Source organism: Pipistrellus hanaki (genome assembly GCF_964339955.1).
Source record: "Pipistrellus hanaki genome assembly, chromosome: 5".
NCBI lineage: Eukaryota > Metazoa > Chordata > Mammalia > Chiroptera > Vespertilionidae > Pipistrellus > Pipistrellus hanaki.
In genome coordinates this window covers 77,082,141-77,101,114 of record NC_140507.1, presented here as the reverse complement: position 1 = coordinate 77,101,114, position 18,974 = coordinate 77,082,141, and the positions used below count along the sequence as shown (strand labels likewise).

The following is an 18,974-nucleotide window of genomic DNA, read 5'->3' as shown; positions in this document are numbered from 1 at the left end:
TTCCTGATGGAAAAACAGACCTGAAGAGGGGAAGTGACTTGCCCAAGGTCACCCGTCTGGCCCATCCTAGCACTTGAGTTCTTTCCTCACAACTCACAGGCCCCTTGGCAAAGTACAATACATGGGTACTGAGCATGTGTGTGTGGGTATTGTGTACATATGTGAGAGGGCTTTTTTTAAATTATTATTGATTTTTTTACAGAGAGAAAGGGAGAGAGATAGAGAGCTAGAAACGTCGATGAGAGAGAAACATCGACCAGCTGCCTCTTGCACACCCCCCACAGGGGATGTGCCCGCAACCTATGTACATGCCCTTGACCGGAATCGAACCTGGGACCCTTCAGTCGGCAGACCAACGCTCTACCACTGAGCCAAACCGGTTTCGGCGAGAGGATTTTTATGTGGGAGTGTGTACTGCATGTGTGAGTATCTGTAGGTGCCTCTAAGGCTGCAGCAAGCGTACACACACCGCACCCACCAAGAGGGGTGTGTGTGTGTGTGTGTGTGTGTGTGTGTGTGTGTGAGTGCATGTCCGTGTGTCCTGGGTCCAGCCGAGTGGCTGTGAGCCTGTGTGTATAGAGTGTGTGGGAGTATGTGTGCCTGTACAGATGTATGTTTGCTCAATGCAGTGTACCTGAGCAAGGCTGTTTGTGCGTGTGCAAGAGCCATACAGGCTCCAGGACAGAGCAGCCGGAGTCTTCAGATGATTTTATAGCCGTTTATTGTGCTCCAGTGAAGTAGAAAAAGAAAGTGCTCGCATTACACACACCGCTGTCACATCCACGTACGCCAGTCGCTGCAAACCAAACTGCGTGTGTCCGCTGGGTCTCTGGGCATGCAGTTGGCTCCCATGGCGGGAATGGGGTGGGGCGGGCTGAGCCTGGGCTCGGGGGGCTCTGCTTGGGGGGCTGCTTGTCCTGGGGGAACCCACCTGTGAGGGAGCGGGGGACAGCTGGGGTAGCTTTGCTCAGTGCGTCCTTAGGATGCTGTTGGGACCACCTGGCTCGATGTTGGACCCTGCAGTGCTCCAGGGAGGAGAGCCCCCTTCCCCCTCCCACAGACCCCCCTCAGTCTGCTCCTCCCCCAGTGCTAACCCTGTAGGCAGGTGCCAGGGGCTGGAGGGCGCCATGCAGGGGGCAGGGGTTAGCGGGCCGGGCTAGGCCCAGCCGAGCAGCAGCCAGCCTCCCTGGGGGGAAGGCGGGGGCAGGGCCCTAGGCGGAGTTGTAGTAGTTGTGTGGGTGGTGGTTTTGGGCGGCGTCCAGCTCCGGGTACTCGGGGTTCAGGCAGTACTTGGGGTCATACACCTGGCGCGGCAGCCCGTACACCGTCATGCCCCGCTGTGAGGCCCCCTTGTTGCTGCCCATCTGCAGGCTGACGTTGAGCATGTCGCAGTGCTCCATGCCCAGCCCTGGCTCGAAGATCTGCCGCTTGGTCCCGGGAGCCGTCATGCCGGCCTGCGGAGGCAGCGCGGTCAGGCCGTGGGCACGGCGGAGGGCAGAGCCCACCAGCCCGCCCCCTGGCCCCCACACACCTGGCTGGCACCCTTGTTGGTGCCCATCTGCAGGCTGATGGTGGCCTGGTCCAGCGGTTGGTCGGTGCCCAGCTTGGGGTCGTAGAGGTGGCGCCGGGTGCCGTAGGCCGTCATGCCCTGCTGGCTGGCAAACTTGTTGGTGCCCATCTGAGGATCCAGGAGGAGAGTCATTTCAGGGTTCCGGGGCCTCACCACGGGTCACAGATGTCCCGATGCCTGTGGACCCTCACATGGCCCTCTAACAAGGCAGTTTCCACTCACAGGCTACAGACCGGAAGCCGAGGCCCAGAGAAAGGGTAACAGCTCAGGGAGTGGCTCAGAGCAGCCAGGCCTGACTTCCAGGTTCCAGTCCCAGCTTGGCCCCTCATCACCTGGGAGAGCCTGACAGCCGAGGCCTGTTCCCATATAAACGGTCTGACGCTAACAGCCTACCTCTGTGGTCAGCAAACTGCGGCTCGAGAGCCACATGCGGCTCTTCCACAACATACCACGGCCTGGGTGAGTCTATTTTGAAGAAGTGGCGTTTGAAGAAGTTTAAGTTTAAAAAATTTGGCTCTCGCCAAAACCGGTTTGGCTCAGTGGATAGAGCGTCGGCCTGTTGGACTGAAAGGTCTCAGGTTCGATTCCGGTTGAGGGCATGTACATTGGTTATGGGCACATCACCGATAAGGGGTGTGCAGGAGGCAGCTGGTCGATGTTTCTCTCATCGATGTTTCTAACTCTTATCTCTCTCCTCTCTGTAAAAAATCAATAAAATATATATTTTTTAAAATTTGGCTCTCAAAAGAAATTTCACTCGTCGTACTGTTGATATTTGGCTCTGTTGACTAATGAGTTTGCCGGTCACTGGCCTACCTTCTAGAGCTGCTGCGGGAGAGGGTTAGGTACGGAGAGCATCAAGGCCGGACACGCTGTCCACAGAGTCCACAGGGACCAGGGTGCCTCCCCCTCCCCCTCCAGCCCAGCCAGGGGGAAGGGCAGTACCTGCAGCCCAATGATGTTCCGCCCTTCTCGAAGCTTCTCGGGCTCAAATTTCCGCTCCTGCTTCTCTGCATACTTCACGCCCACGTTCACCTTATTCCCTTTCGTCTTGGCCTGGGGGAGCGCAGGGGGGCGGGGCTGAGGAGGGACCCTCCCACAGGGCCTCAGGGCCCCTCCTGAGCTCCCGCCCAGACCGCCCACGGCCCCTCCGCCCCATGCCCACCTCGCAGCCACACTCACCATACTGGCCAGCGCCAGGAGGGTGGACTGCACCTGGGTGTGGTTGGTGTTCTCGAACAGGTCATTGGCCTCAAAGATGTCGTGGGGCCTCACCCCGTACTTGGTGATGGCTTTGAGGAAGTTGCCTATGTTCTCCAGCTGGAGGGGCAGGGGGCAGTCAAGGCGGGGGCCAGGCGGAGGGTGGTGCAGAGGGGCGGTGGCGAGGGGTTGAAAGAGTTAAGAGTCGGGGCTCACCTGGTGCCAGTTTTGTGAGGACTCGTTGACCTTCTTCACAGAGCCTGGCTGGAGCTTATTGATGAACCTACCAGGAGTAGGGAGAGGAGTGACCGGTGACCCCTGCCGCCCCACCCATGCCCAATCTAGCAGGACACGGGGCCAGGATGGCAGTCCGTAGGCAACATCCATGTTGCAGATCCCTCCCCAAAACCCACCCCCAAAACACAGGCAGGACCAAAATGGGGAGCCAGCCTGTCTGGTGTGGCTCAGTGGTTGAGCATTGATTTGGTTCCTGGTCAGGGCACATGCCCAGGGCTGTGGGCTCAAGCCCCAGTGTGGGGCATGCAGGAGGCAGCCGACAGTGAATCTCATCATCGTCGTTTCTGTCTCTCCCCTTCCTTTCTGAAATCAATAAAAATATTGGGGGGGGAGAAGACGGGAAACCACGTGCAGGAGGGTAGACTGTCCCTGTCAGTCTCCTGGTGGAAGGTGTGTGGGAGTCCCCGGTGTGCCCCGCCTCCTGGAGCCGAGCGCAGTCTCCTCCACTCCTACACCGAGGAGAGCCTGCAGCTCAGGCCTCCGCCCTCTCTGCCACACTCACCCCCTCGCCCTCATCCAGCCTCTCGACTTCCAGTGCCACTGATCTGCCAGCCACTCCCCAGTATCTCCCTGGAGCCCCGGCCGCTCACTCTCCGACCCAGCTTTACACACGGACGTGTCAAATCAAGCGCACCCACCCCGGACCCGACACCCGCCTCTCCCCCCTTCCTCCTCTCCCCTCCCAGGGGCACAGGCCTGTCCTTGACACTCTGCCTTCTGTCACTCACACCAGCCCCTCAGCAAGGCTCTGGCTCTGCCTTCGAAGACCACAGCTTCCCGCCGCCGCCGTGCTCGGAGGCGCCCCCGCGGCCTCGCCTCTCCTGGGCGTTCACAGCGGCTCCCTGTGGGCTCCCAGCTCCCACCTCACCCCCTACAGACCCTTCCTCTTGCAGCCAGAATCCCCTTTTAAAAACAACTCCAGTTACTCCCCACTCCAAGATGCTCCCGTTGCCCTAACCGGTTTGGCCCAGTAACTAGAGCGTCGTCCTGTGGACTCAAGGGTCCCGAGTTCGATTCTGGTCAAGGGCATATACCTTGGTTGCGGGCACATCCCCAGTAGGGAGTGTGTAGGAGGCAGCTGATCGATGTTTCTCTCTCTCTCATCGATGTTTCTAACTCTATTCCTCTCCCTTCCTCTCTGTAAATATCAATAAAATATTCCCATGGTTCCCATGGTTTCCTAACTCCTTAGCATAACTACCAGGCCCCATGTCATCTGGCCCCCAACCGGCCCCTCCGCTCCCCCAGTCCTCCCACTCCCCTCAGGGCCTTTGCACTGGCTGCCCCCTGCCTGGCCCCTCTGCCCTCAGACACCCGCCTGGTCTCCTTCACTTCGGCCTCAGAAAGACCTCCCGGACCTTCTGTGCAAAGCGGCTGCCTCCGCCCGCCCGGCCCCGTCTTCCCTCACGGCTCTCCTCACTTCACTTCCCACCGTAAGCAAGTCCGTGATTGTCTCATCGACGGTGGACTCCACCTCCCCCACCAGGACGAGGGCTCCCTGTGAGCCCCGAGGGCGGCTGCTTTGTTCGCTGCCCCCAGGGCCCAGGCCTGACCCAGCGGAAGCCCTGTCCGTCCGTTAGTCCTCACCTGATGATATTTTTCCCCATTGATTTTTAGAGAGAGTGGAAGGGAGGGGGAGAGAGGAGAGAGAAACATCAATGTGAGAGAGACACATCGGTGGTTTGCCTCCTGCATGTGCCCCCGGCGCCCCCAACCAAGGCCGGGGAATCAAACCTGCAACCCAGTTACATGCCTTTGACCTAGAATTGAACCCACAATCCTTCCGTCCAAGAGCTGGTGCTCTAACCACGTAGCCACACCGGCCAGGGGGACTCTGCACTCTCTAAGGCCCAGCAGCCCTGCCGGAGCTGGGACACCGGGCTGTCTCCCTACTTGTCCCCAGTGGACATTGTAGAGCAAGAGGCTCCTGTCCCCCCTCTCAGCACCTGGGCTCGGTGAGGGATCACTCTGGTCGTCACGGTCACCCTGCCCTGGGTCAGACTCACACATACAGACAGGACCCCTGCTGGGCGCAGGGCCCCGCCCAGCACTGGGGCTGTTGAGGCTGGAATCGGGGCTTGGAGCTGTGAAGGCTTGCATCTTTTTTTTTTTTTTTTTTTTTTTTTTTAAGATTTTAAAAAAATCTTTCTCAGTGATTTGAGTTCTGAGAAGGGTAGACAATCAGAGCCTACTCAAGTTACTTCCTTATGTCACCAAGCCAACGACGGCAACCATTGCTGCCTGTTGTCTTAGCTGTGACCTCCCTTTCTTGGGACGCTGGAGCCCATAAATGGGCCTGTGTGCGTGGTGGTTAAGATGCTAGAATCTGCCCGGCTGGTTTTGCTCAGTGGATAGAGCCTCGGCCTGCGGACTGGGGTCCCAGGTTCGATTCCGGTCAAGGGCACGTGCCCAGGTTCAGGCTCATTTCCCCAGTAAGGGGCGTGCAGAAGGCAGCCAATCAATGATTCTCATCATTGATGTTTCTAACTCTCTCTCCCTCTCCCATCCTCTCTGAAATCAATTAAAAAAAAAGATGCTAGAATCTGGAGTCATTTCTGTTGGAAATGCATGGGACTTTGGGTGAGGTTTTACTTGACTCGTCTCAGTTTTCCTTCCTGTCCAATGGGCTCAATGATTAGTTGCCAGCTCAGAGGACTGTTTCAAGGTCTGAGATAAAAAGTGCTCAGCCCGCCGAAACCGGTTTGGCTCAGTGGATGGAGCGTCGGTCTGCGGACTGAAGGATCCCAGGTTCGATTCCGGTCAGGGGCATGTACGTTGATGGCGGGCACGTCCCCAGTGGGGGTTGTGCAAGAGGCAGCTGATCGATGAGTCTCTCTCATCGATGTTTCTGACTCTCTATCCCTCTCTCTTCCTCTCTGTACAAAATCAATAAAATAATTTCTTTTTTTAAAGTGCCCAACCCAGCACGTTTAAAACCCCTTCGGTGAAGGGGCTGAGGCGGAGAGGTGAATCCGGCCGGGGTGAGCCCTGGGCAGAGTCTGGGCCGGCAGGGCCCCACTCACTCGCAGAGAATGATGCCGTCTTTGAGGCCGTCCATGAAGTGGGGCCCGATGCGGCGTCCCGTCACCCCCTCGATCCACTCCCGCAGCTCCTGCTCCCGCTGGAGGTCGTACTTCTGGGCCAGCTGGGCGCGGGGGGCACAGAGAGGATGGTGAGGATCTGAGGGGCAGGCTCCGCTCCCTACGCCCATCTCCTGCCCCAGCCCTTCCCAACTAAGGCAATTCCGCCAGTGTCCACGGCTGGGGGTGGGGGTGCCTTCAGGGGCGGAGGGCCAGGGCTGAGGTGGCACCTGCCCAGGGGGCCATTCCGGGCATTCTGAGGTTTGGCACCAAGAATCCAAACAAGGGTGGGTGGAGAGGGGGATACTCTGAGTTGGGGGGTGGTGCCTGGCCTCCTGGTTTCCCCTCCAGGCCAAACTTGGGGCTTTGCTTTCCCTGGCCCTGCCTCCTCTCCTTCACCCCCTCCCTCTCCGTCCCTCCCGCCCCCCTTTCCTGGAAGACTGGGAGCCTCTGGCGAAGTGGGGGGAGCCCCAGGAGGTGCCCTGGATGCTGCCTTGCAGCGGAGACTGCTCTGTCTTGCATCTCGGCCTGTCTCCAGGTCCATCCGGGGCTCCAGCTCTGGCAGAGGGTCGGGCCTCTTACATCTGGCTCTGAGCACTGTGTCTGCTTCTCGGTCTCTCTCCCACTCCCCAGCTCTGTCTGTCTTTCCTTGGCCCTGTCTGCCTGTCCCCATCTCTCCTTGTCAGGCTGGGAGTGGGGCCCATCATCCATCTGTGGATCACTCTCCATTTCGGACTGCAGGTTCCCTGCCTCTGGTGGGGGTGGGGCTCGTCTGTCTCCCCCCCCCCTCTACCCCACCATCCGAGTCTCGGTCTTATCTCACCCCTGGCTCTCCCTCCCCCATCTGTCTCCCTCCTGACTCAGGCTCCCAGAATCTCCCTTTCCCTGGAACCCTCGGCCTCCAGCCCAGACAGGCTCCCAGCCCCTGGGGACCAGACTGTCCCTTCTCCTGGGGGAGGGGACGGGCGGGGGAAGGGAGCGGACCCCTCACCTGGCCCCGGCCCTGCCACCCCCCTCCCCAGCAGCCTGGCTTTATAAAGCAAACCGGCCCTTATATAGCACTGCCCTGGGGCTGGGCTCCCCGAGGCCTCCTTATATGGCGCGGCGGCTCCTCTGGGCTCTGGGGCCGGCGCTGGGAGGGGGGGCAGAGGCGGGGAGCCCTGGGATGTGTCTCCCGCAGGAGCACCCGCCCCCACCTGCTCCCTTCTCCGGCCACGAGGATCCCTGACCAGCACCAGGTCCCAATACCAGCTCCCCACCTCCCGGCTCCCTGGCAAAAGCCGTCCCGCACCTCAGTGTTGCCCTCTGTGGAATGGGGCCGGGACTCCCCCCGGGCAGGCCTCCTGGGGGCATTCCAGTGGGAGGGAGACTCCAAGTTCGCTCCCTTGGAGAAGCTGACCCCGTCCTGGTGCAGAAGGGGGCGAGGCCAAGGGCATACATAGCCCTGCACCTCCCTTCGGTAGGACCCTGGCTGCTTGCCTCTCCACTCGGAACCTCAGTTTACCCATCCATCGCATGGAGGTCACGTCTCAGTGCCTTCCTAATCCCGAGTTTAGGAGACCCCTGCCCTGTGTCTCATGCCCACTCTGCCCTCCTCCGCTGCCTCCTCTCCCTTCACTTTCTTAGGCTTCGCCTCCCAGGAGCCCCAGCTCCCAAGTGCTCCCCAACTTATTTGTCAGCCTGGGGATCAGCACGCCTCCCCCAGCCCACCGGGAAAACAAAGGTTCATGGGGGATTCTCATGAGGTGGGGTCTTCACAGTTGGATGGCCGCTCCGTTTACCTGCGGTTCCCTGCATGCCACCCCCTGCTCCCCTCCCCTCCCCTCCCCCAGCAGCAGCTGCGGGCTCTGGGATGCTCAGGAGGGGGAGGGAGGCAACCTCTGTGGTACACTTGTCCCTCTTCCCTCTCAGGTTCCAGGTCACATGGGACAGGCAGGAGGGCGTCCAGGGGACCCCGAGCGCGGGGCCTCTGGCCTGGCAGGGGGTGTAGGCCAGGCCAGGGGCGGCCCTGTGGCCCTACCTTGTTCTTGACCTCGGCCGACAGGCCGTAGGCGGGGCCTCGGTTGAAATGGGCAGAGGACATGCTGGCCGCTGGTGGCAGGGGTGCCGGTGGCTCTGCGGGCGCTGCAGCAGCGGAGGCTCTGTCTGCACCCTCTTCCCTCCTCACACGTTTTTGAAGCTACGGAGGCGGCCCGGGCCTCTTCCAAGGCCGTCCCATTGGCCACAGGGGCCTGCCAAGGGGCGGGGCGCCCCCACCTTGGCCACCCCCCCTTTCGTGATGTCAGGGCCTTGGTATTGGGAGCTGATGGTGTCATTGTTTCCACCTAGGGGGGCGGCCGGGGTTATTCTTCTGTGGGGGGCTTAGCCAGACAGAGGCCCAACTCACCCTCCTCCTCCCCGGCCCCCACTGTTCACAGGGCCCCTGGCTGGGTCTCCCAGGCCCTGTGTCTGTCTCAGAGGCGATTGGCCTCTCTGACGCCATCTCTCCGTGTCTCTCTCCAGTCTTGTGGCAGAACTGCCACTCATGGTAGTCAAACAGCCCTCAGAAACCAACAGTCCTTCACTCTAGACAGCTGCCTTCTCTCTGAGCCTTGGTTATCACATCTGTAAAATGGGTGGATGATAACGCCTGCCTTGTGAGATTCAGAAGAAGCGAGGCCTCGGGCGTGACCAGCGCAGTGCCTGGCATAGGGGAGAACTCAAGAAATAGCAGTCCTGTCCTAACCGGTGTGGCTCAGTGGATGGAGCATTGGCCTGTGCACTGAAAGGTCCCAGGTTCGATTCCGGTCACATCCCCAGTGGGGGGTGTGCAGGAGGCAGCTGATTGATGTTCCTCTCATTGATGTGTCTAACTCTCCATCCCTCTCCCTTCCTCTGTAAAAAAACAATAAAACATTTTTTTAAAAAAGAAGAAGAAGAAGAAAAGAAATAACAGTTCTTTCTGCTGAGAATCTGGCATCGCACTTCTGTCTCCTGCAGCCCCTCATAAGATCCTGGGGGAGCAAAGATCCTGGCTCTCACCCTCCCCATCTACCTGTGGGTTGAATGTGTTAGCAGGTGACATCCCCATACATCCCTGTCCCAGCCAAGATGACCTGGACCACAGGGTGACATGTTCACATATGTCAGGGCCATGTTGGTAACACCTGGATGATCTGTCAGCAATGGACCATCCACTCGTCTGTTAAGGACACCCCATTGGCTGGCCATATGCTAAAGGCACAGCTGTGATACACTAATATGACAGCAGCCCTCGTGTCAGCTCCTGTTGCAAGCCCTGTACACGTGTCAACTCCGTCCTCACAACACCCTCAGAAGTGGACATGGTTTTAAACACAACCTAAAGGTGGGGAAACTGAGGCACGGGGTGTGGAGTCACTTCCCCAGTGCCACACACAGCTTGCCAGTGGCAGAGCGGGGTGTGAACCCAGGTCCCTGCCCTGAGTGCTAAGAGGCAGGCACTGTCGTCATCAGGCTGGAGAATTAATTCCTCCCGGTGGGGTGCGTCCTGGGCAGCACCCCGGGTTTCTCCCTGAGTCTTGACACACAGGCATGTCTCCAGACACTGACACATGACCCTGGGGGAGGGAGGAGAGCAGATCTGCCCCATTTGAGAACGGCTGGGCTAAGGCACCTAAGGACCAGTCGTGGCATGTTGACTGAAGACACACTAAAATACATAAAGGAATTAACCATGAACTCCTGGTACGTACTAAATGCGTTGGATCTGTTAACCCATTCTTCACAACAGCCTGGTGAAGTGGGGTCAATAGGAGGCACGGAGAAGAGAAGCCGACTGCTCGGGGGGGGTCCCCAGCACGAGGTGGCAGAGTCAGGATTCGAACTCGCCATGCCTGGATCCCGCGGACGCAGAGAGGCCCTCGGCCGGCCGCAGGTCGCTACTGCGCATGCGGGGACCCGCGGCGGCGGCGCTGGCGGCCGGCGCCCCCTGGCGGCGGGCTGGGCGGCCAGGCTGGCGGGGCCGGCGGTGACGCGCGCTGACTCACCGCCGCCCGGCCGGCCGCCTGGCCATTTATAGCCGCCGCGCGGGCTCTGAGGTCACGGCCCAGGCACGACGCGGGCGGGCGGGCGGGGGCGCCTGGCGCGGCCGCGGGGGGCAGCCCCGGGGCTCCCCGAGGGTGGCCTTTTCTGGGCCTGTCCCGTCCCTCCGGCTCTGGGCTTTGTGTCTTATGTTCTGTCTCCAGGTCGGTCCTGGTCCCTCCACGTCGCCCAGCCTTTTTCTGTCTCAGCCTTTTTTTATTAAATATATATATATAATTGATTTTTTTACAGAGAGGAATAGAGAGTTAGAAACATCGATGAGAGAGAATCACAGATCAGCTGCCTCCTGCACACCTCCCACTGGGGATGTGCCCACAACCAAGGTACATGCCCTTGACCGGAATCGAACCTGGACCTTTCACTCTGAAGGCCGTCGCTCTATCCACTGAGCCAAAGCTGGGTCTATGAGTTTGCCCGCCTCTGTCTTTCCACGTCCTCATGTCTCTCCTCTCTCCATCTGTGTCTCTGGGTCACGTTTGCTTCTCCTCTCCCTCCAGGCCTCCGTCGGGTCAGTGGGAGTAGAGAGAGACAGAGGGGCTGAGCCTTCGCGGGCCCCCACCCCGGACTTCCCATCACTGGCTGCCCTGGGTGCCGTCCACTCCGCTCCTAGGGAGCTTGTCCCAGGCCCCGGGCCTCAGTTTCCCATCTAAGTGAAAAGATGCCATCTTGTGAGGACAGAGTTTCCCAAAGGGATCATTCAGGTCAGTCATGAAAGAAAAGCCCTGGCATTTCTCAACCTTAGGGAGCCCAAAACCTTCCCAACTCTCAGCGCGCGCTCACACACACACTCACACACACATACACACACGCACACACACACACACTCACACACACACACACACACACACACATTCACACACACACACTCACACACACACTCACACACACACCCTCTGCCCTCGCCTGCAGCCAAAGCTCCCGTCCCCCTTTATCTGCCTATCTGGGCAGCCCCCCTTGGCCAGCCCCTCCTCACCTAGCGTGCCCTCTGGAAACAGGAAGAGGCTGTGGTCCACGATGGCTGTTGTTTTGGGGGGCTCACTCCATGCCAGGCACAACCTCACTGAGTCCTCACCACCACCCTCTGAGGGTGGAAACTCTTGGGCCCCATTTGTAGAAAAGGAAAGGAGGCTCAGAGAGGCCAGGCCACTACCCCACCACACGAAGCTCCTACAGTGCCCGGGTCCGCCCACATGTCTTTCTTCTGTGCGCATCCGGGCTCCTGCCTCATGCCCTCTGCACTGGCAGTTCTTCCACTTGACGCTCATCCCCATGACACCCTACGTGGCCTTTCCTCGCTTCCTCTGCTCTAATGCCACCTTTTCAGAGGCCCGTCCTGACCACTTGCTCTAAAACAATAGCATCCCATGCCAAAACTGGATTGGCTCAGTGGATAGAGTGTCAGCCTGCGGACTGAAAGGTCCCAGGTTCAATTCCGGTCAAGGACATGTACCTTGGTTACAGGCACATCCCCAGTGTGTGTGGGGGTGTGTGTGCAGGAGGCAGCTGATCGATGTTTCTTTCTCATCGATGTTTCTAACTCTCTATCCCTCTCCTTTCCTCTCTGTAAAAAATCAATAAAATATATTTTAAAAATAAAATAAAATAATAAAACAATAGCATCCCAGAGAGGGTGGGGAGATGTTCACGTGTTTTCACCTGGCATAAAATGTCTACCTCCACAAAAACTTTTATTTTACAAAGTGATCTTAAAGCACCGTCCCCTCCTCTAGCTCCTCTCCTTGCTTCCTTTTTTTTTTTTTTAATCATCTCCTATTTGCTTGTTATCTCTCATCTAGTAAGAAACACCACAGGGTGGGGCTTTGGGTGTCCACTGCTCTATCTCCAGAGCCTGGTAAGGTGCTTGTCCATAGCAGGTGCTCAAAAAATGCTGAGTGTGTAAGTAGAATTAAAGGGAGTGAGCCAGGTCTCTCAAACCCATGTCTGTCTGAGATGTTGCTACTTAACCACACAAAGGACTGGCACAGATTTTTATATATTTTTAAAATATATTTTATTGATTTTTTTACAGAGAGGAAGAGAGAGAGATAGTTAGAAACATCGATGAGAGAGAAACATCAATCAGCTGCCTCCTGCACACCCCTCACTGAAGATGTACCAAGGCCAGCAGGGGGTGGAGTTGGGGGCAACCAGGCTGGCAGGGGGGCAGTTGGGGGCGAACAGGCTGGCAAGGGGGGGGGGGGAGTTAGGAACAACCAGGTCTGCAGCGGGGGCAGTAAGGGGCAACCAGGCCAGTGGGGGGTGGCAGTTAGGGGCAACCAGGCAGGCAGGCAGAGGCAGTTAGGGGTGATCAGGCTGGGAGGAGAAGCAGTTAGGGATGATCAGGCAGGCAAGCAGGTGAGCAGTTAGGAGCCAGCAGTCCCAGATTGTGAGAGGGATGTCCAACTGCCATTTTAGACCCGATTCCGGCAGTTGGACATCCCCTGAGGGTGCAGGCTGGGCTGAGGAGGCACCCTCCCACCATGCACAATTTTGTATACCAGGCCTCTAGTAAGTAATAATACAATAATAAATTGTTTCTCATTACTCACAACTGTAAACCTACTTTTACCCTATCATATATATATATATATATATATATATATATATATATATATATATATATATATGTGTGTGTGTGTGTGTGTGTGTGTGTGTGTGTGTAGCGAACCTGGGACCCTTCAGTCAGTAGGCCAATGCTCTAGAGACACTGAGCCAAACCAGCTAGGGCAAGTCTAGTTTATTAATAGTATTGTGCCAAGGGTCCCAGGTTATATATTTATATACATGTTTAGTCCCATTTCTCTGGGGAACCCTGTCTATTTAGTATACTTTCTGAACTAGCTTTTTTTTTTTTTTTTTTTTTTTTTTTTTTTTTTTTTTTTTAAAGAATAGTCCTTATAGTACAAGTTACAAGTGTAGGTATGAGAAGAATGAGCTATGTGCCAGAACACTGATTTCAGTGGCCTTTTTAATAACAAGTCACCCTATAGCTCTACCAAGAAACAAGTGAGATAGACAAAGTTGTAGGCAGAATATGCAGTGTTTTGTTTAATTTAAATAAAGGCACTGTGGTGCTGTGGTTAAGGGTAGGGGCTCTGGATCCATATTCCATGGGTTTAAGATATACTCTAGTGCTTCCTGGCTGTGTGACCCTATACAGGTGGCTTAACCTCTCTGTGCCTCATTTTCTCCTCTTTATTTATTTATTACTTTTATTTTGAGATAAGACTTACACACTCAGCCAGCATGGCTCAGTGGTTGAGCACTGACCTATGAAACAGGAGGTCATGGCTCAATTCCTGGTCAGGGCATATGCCCAAGTTACAGACTCGATTCCCAGTATAGGGTGTGCAGGGGGCAGCTGATCAATGATTCTTTTTCATTATTGATGTTTCTATATCTCCCTGTCCCTCCCTCTCTGAAATCAATTAAAAAATTTTTAAAGTCTTACAGAAAAGGTACAAAAATAGCATAAAGAGCTCAAATATAACATCACCCAGTAACCCCTACTGTTAACATCTTACATAACCATAGTAAATTTACTAAAACTAAGGAATTAACCTTGGCATGATACTATTAATAAACTACAGACTTGCCCTAGCTGGTTTGGCCCAGTGGCTAGAGCGTCCGCCTGCTGACTGAAGAGTCCCAGGTTCAATTTTGGTCAAGGGCACATGCCTGCATTGAGAGCTCAATCCCCAGTAGGGGGCATGCAGGAGGCAGCCAATCAATGATTCTCATCATTGATGCTTCTCTCTCTTCTTCTTCCTTCCTCTCTGAAATCAATACAAATATACAAAATAAACTACAGACTTCAGATTTCTTGTTTTCCTACTCATGCTCCCTTTCTGTTTCAGGATGCTACCCAAGGTCCCTCATTGAATTTAGTCATGTCTCCTTAGACTCCTCCAGTCTGAGACAGTTCCTCAAGCTTCCATGACCTTGACAGTTCTGTAAAGTACTGGTCAGTAATTTGTCTTGATTAGGTTGAGGTTTTTGTATTACTGAGAAGGATACCAGGATACCAGAGAGGTGATGTTCTCTTGGAGGGGGGGTGGGAGAGTTATGATCTTACTATGACTCATCGCTGGTGATGTTAACCTCCGTCCCGTTGATTAAGGTGGTGTCTGCCAAGCTCCTCCACAGCGAAGCTGCTGGTTTCCCTAGGGTTGTTCTGAGGACTGCCTGTTAAAGAGTCTACATAGTTCACACGTACCATTGTGGTCTGTGCTAATATATACCAAAAAAAATATGTAAATGCTTGTGTTTGTACTTCTGCAAAGTAAATAAGGCTCAGTGGTTGAGTGCTGACCTATGAACTGGGAGGTCACTGTTCAATTCCCGGTCAGGGCATGTGCCCAGGTTGTGGGATTCCCATGTGGGGTGTGCGGGAGGCGGCCGATGGGTAGTTCTCTCTTATCATTGATGTTTCTATCTCCCTCTCCTTTCCTCTATGAAATCAATAAAAACATGTTTTAAAAATATAAGAAAAAGCCAAAACCGGTTTGGCTCAGTGGTAGAGCGTCGGTCTGCGGACTGAAAGGTCCCGGGTTCGATTCCGGTCAAGGGCATGTACATTGGTTGCGGGCACATCCCCAGTGGGGGGTGTGCAAGAGGCAGCTGGTTGATGTTTCTCTCTCATCGACGTTTCTGGCTCTCTATCTCTCTCTCTTCCTCTCTGTAAAAAATCAATAAAATATATTTAAAAAAAAAAATAAGAAAAGAAGTGCCTCAAGAGGGAAATGGTCATCGGGAGCTCTGAAGCCAGGTTTTGACTGCCTACATGTGCCCTCACCCCCGTCCCAGCTGAGCAGAGCTAACTGCACCTGCAACTTAGCGAGGGGTGCCCAGTGGAGGGCAGCAGCCGTCCAAATGGCTATCAACCTGCTGGGGAGGGGCTGTGCAAGCCATCCTGGGCCAGTAGCTGATTGGCTGCAGTGCTCCTCAGATCAGCCAATCACAGGAATCCTGATGAGACAGATCTGCAGAGTCTGTGAAGCATCCCCAGGGTGGCTGCTGTCTCCTTGTCAGCACCTGCGTCATGGCGGCCCAGGGACTGCAGAAATGGCTTTATGGGGAAAATAACCATCCTTGCCCGGAGCCTCTGCCATTCCCAAGTCCCCATTGTATGCGATAACCCACTTAGGTTATTAACAGCTCATTTGGGGAGCCCAGGAGCCCCCCTCCAATCTAACCTTATCTCTTATCACCTACGTATCTTTTTTTTAGGAGACTTGAAAAATTGTAGTAAAATATATAACATAAAATTTACCATTTTAAATGTACAGGTTTGTGCCCAACCAGCGTGGCTCAGTGGACAGAGCATCAGCCTGTGGACTGAAGGGTCCCAGGTTCGATTCCGGTCAAGGGCACATGCCTGTGTTGCAGGCTCAGTCCCCAGTATGGAGTGTGCAGCAGGCAGCCAATCAATGAATGATTCTCTCTCTTCATTGATGTTTCTATCTCTCACTCCCATCCCCTTCCTCTCTGAAATCAATAAAAATGTATTTTTAAAAAAAGGAAAAAAAAAAAAACTATTAAAAAATCTATATATATAAAAGCCTAAGGGACCCTTATGGCAGAACAACTGGAACAACCGGTCGCTATGATGCACACTAAGCACCAGGGGGCAGACACTCAACGCAGGAGCTGCCCCCTGGTGGTCAGTGCACTCCCACAGGGGGATCACCACTTAGCCAGAAGCTCACGGCTGGTGAGCACAGCTGCCATGGCATTGGGAGTCTCTCCCAGTGCTGCGGCAGCATACCAAGTGGCGGCAGCAGGCACAGCAGGCCAGGATGAGCATAAGTGGCACAGCGCCTGGCACCAATTTGGGCTCCCCACTGGCCGCCTGCTGCTTGGCACACTGCTACATCCCCCGAGGGGTCATGGACTGTGAGGGGGTGCAGACCAGGCCGAGGGACCTCCCCCAGTGCATGAATTTTGTGCACTGGGCCTCTAGTAAATAAATAAGTGTACAGGTTTATGGTATTAAGTACAATTATGTGGTTGTATATCACCATCCACCTCCAGGACTTTTTTTCATCCTTTAAGGCCGAAACTGTCCCTATTATGAGTAAACACTAAAACACTAATTCCCCATCCCCTCTCCTCAGTCCCTGGCACCCACCATTCTATGTTGTTTGTCTGATAATGTGACCGCTCTAGGGTCCCCAGGTAAGTGTAACCATACAGTATTTGTCCTTCTGTGATTGGTTTATTCACAAAATGATAGCATTTCCTTCCTTTTTTGAGGCTGAATAACATTCCATTGTATGTACATATCACGTTTTGTGTATTAGTTTATCTGTCAATGGACATCTGAGTTGCTTCCACAATTGTGAATCATGCTGCTATGAATATGGTGGGTAACTATCAGTTTTTCTGGAAATACCCAGAAATGGAATTGCTGAATCAAATGGTAGCGCTCTCTCTATATATATTTTTTTTATTTTTTATTTTTTGAGAAGCCACTATACTGTTTTACATGGTGGCTGCACTGTTTTACATCTTTTTTTTTTTTAAATATATTTTATTGATTTTACACAGAGAGGGACAGAGAGTTAGAAACATCGATGAGAGAGAATCATCGATTAGCTGCCTCTTGCACACCCCCTACTGGTGATGTGCCCGCAATCAAGGTACATGCCCTTGACCGGAATCGAACCCGGGACCTTTCAGTCCGCAGGCCAACGCTCTATCCACTGAGCCAAACCGGTCCTGGCTGTTTTACATCTTCACAAAGAGTATATAAGAGTTCCGCCAGGGGTGTGCAGGAGGCAGCTGGTCGGTGTTTCTCTCTCATCGACGTTTCTAACTCTCTGTCCCTCTCAATTCCTCTCTGTATAAAATCAATAAAATATATATATTAAAAAAAAAAAAAGAGTTCCACTTTCTTCACACCCTCATTAACACTTGTTAGGTTCTCTTTGTTTTTTATAATCACCATCCTAATGGGTGTGAAGTATTTAAATAGGCTTTTACAGAATATCATGCATGTTGAAAAGTATACAAATTACACAACAGTGAATCAATGATCACTTTTTAAAACTTTTAAGTTGAGATATTAAAGTAAAATACACAAATATTAATAGACAGCTCAATGAATGTTTACATACATGTGCACCATGTAATTGCCACACAGCTCAAGCTATAAAACATTTACTTTTCAAAAACTCCTAGACTATTAATATCAACCATCTTGTTAATCACAGTAGCATGTGCATTTCTTTTCGAATATATTTTTACTGAGAGGAAGGGAGAGGAAGAGAGAGAGAGAAACATCATTGATGAGAATCATTGATCGGCTGCTTCCTGCACGCCCCGACAGGGCTGGGGAGAGTAGGGGGGAGGCAAAGGCAGGGTAATTAGTCAGGTATGTGGAAGGTAGTCACATGAGGCTGTCACAAGGGACAGTTGCTGGGGTTTAAATATTGGGATGAGCACCAGGAACATTCCCCAGTGCTAGGGACAATACCGGATATACCACAAACAAAATCTCCCTCTCCTCATGGAGCTAACATTAACAGCGCACAGGAGATGTTCAATACATGGTGGGGAGGGGGCAGAGGTAGTGTCCCAGATCTGAGAGGTGGTGAACGCTAAAGAGGGACTGTATGTTAACCCGGGAACACATGATGTCCTATTTGCAGTGGATCAGCACCAGGTATGGAGGGAAGTGGGCAGGGGATTGAGTGAATGTGACCCAGGGCCCACCCAGCTGAACCCCATCTGTCATGGAGCAGGTTACCAAAGGCATCAGCCACAGTCTGTGGGTCAAAGGGAGCAGGAAGCCCACTGACCCACCCCCACACTCTGGACCGCCCTGGACAGGGTAGCTGGGGGTCTGGCATGGATGGGGTCAAGGCCCTGGGTCAACTTCTGCCTAGGCTGGGGTAAACGGAGAAAGTAGGCTGGCCCAAGAGGCTTCTTAGCTGTGCCATCCTTACTCAGAGAATCTTCCTCAAGGGGTTCCTTACTCACCTGAAGACCTTCTGCAGTGTCCACCTCCTTCCCCATGTGACCGGCTCCCCGCCCCACAGGAGCTCGGAGCAGGGGTGAGAGTGAAGTGGAGAAGATCCACCTGTGCCCAGCTGACTCATGGAGTGAGGCTGATGTTGCTAGTCTCACGGAGAGTAGGTTGTACCGCCAGAGGGCGCCGGTGGCCAGGGAGAGGAGGATGGGCAGGCACCAGGAGAGGGAGGTGGGGTTTGAATGAGGGCAGAGGGGGCCACCCCGCCCCCCACTACCAGGAAGCCTCCCTAGGCGTGAGTTCGAGGCTGTGGAGCACGCGCTGGGTGAGCGCCAGAAGCTGGCACCAGACGAAGTCAGGAGGCAAAACCACGGGGGGTTGGGGGCGGGGGGACCACAGGGTCCAGCAGGGAGAGTCATTGCTCTGTAGCCATGTCCACACCCCAGGTACCTCCTCTGTCCGACTGCCCAGCTCCTGCAGCCGTCGGGGTGGATGCCAGCTGCTGCACCATCTCCGATGTCGCCAAGCTCGGAGGCAAAGGAATTATCCCGGGATCATGCACCTGCCGCCAGAAGGAAAAGGTACCAATCCAAGGACCCAGGCACTGCATTTTCACACACTTGGGAGTACTTCCGCCCTTACTATCTCATTCCCACCTGGACTAGCAGGCTCCCAGCCCGGGAACGACCCAGTCGCTCCTTCCCCAGCCCTTCTCCTTTCCCAGGGCAGGGATGCGGTTTGCCTTGTATGGGACAGGGGGGCTGTCTCCTTCTTAGGCAGCGTCAATGCCGTT

The 18,974-nt window shown here is 54.6% G+C and overlaps 1 protein-coding gene and 1 long non-coding RNA gene across 2 annotated transcripts; both read right to left on the bottom strand.

Annotated features, from left to right (window-relative positions):
- Positions 1-707: 707 nt before the first annotated feature.
- Positions 708-8,324, bottom strand: CNN1 (calponin 1). The gene is made up of 7 exons (XM_084886032.1): positions 8,168-8,324; positions 6,091-6,212; positions 2,987-3,053; positions 2,753-2,890; positions 2,516-2,626; positions 1,532-1,678; positions 708-1,454 (listed from the first exon to the last, which is right to left on the bottom strand). The coding sequence occupies exons 1-7, from the start codon at positions 8,228-8,230 to the stop codon at positions 1,212-1,214; spliced, it is 891 nt and encodes a 296-aa protein (XP_084742158.1). The 5' UTR covers positions 8,231-8,324; the 3' UTR covers positions 708-1,211.
- Positions 8,325-18,280: 9,956 nt separating this feature from the next.
- LOC311623705 lies at positions 18,281-18,914 on the bottom strand. The gene is made up of 3 exons (XR_014795192.1): positions 18,838-18,914; positions 18,632-18,743; positions 18,281-18,329 (listed from the first exon to the last, which is right to left on the bottom strand). It is a non-coding gene; the product is annotated as an uncharacterized lncRNA (long non-coding RNA).
- Between the last annotated feature and the right edge of the window lie 60 nt (positions 18,915-18,974).

Bases quoted from the DNA above. Each gene is read 5' to 3' on its own strand.
- CNN1 (XM_084886032.1), bottom strand. From the start codon at position 8,230: ATGTCCTCTGCCCATTTCAACCGAGGCCCCGCCTACGGCCTGTCGGCC. The intron at 3,054-6,090 runs GTGAGTGGGGCC...TACTCCTGGTAG, and splicing joins GACGGCATCATTCTCTGCGA to GTTCATCAATAAGCTCCAGC. The intron at 1,455-1,531 runs GTGTGTGGGGGC...CTGCCTCCGCAG, and splicing joins CCAACAAGGGTGCCAGCCAG to GCCGGCATGACGGCTCCCGG.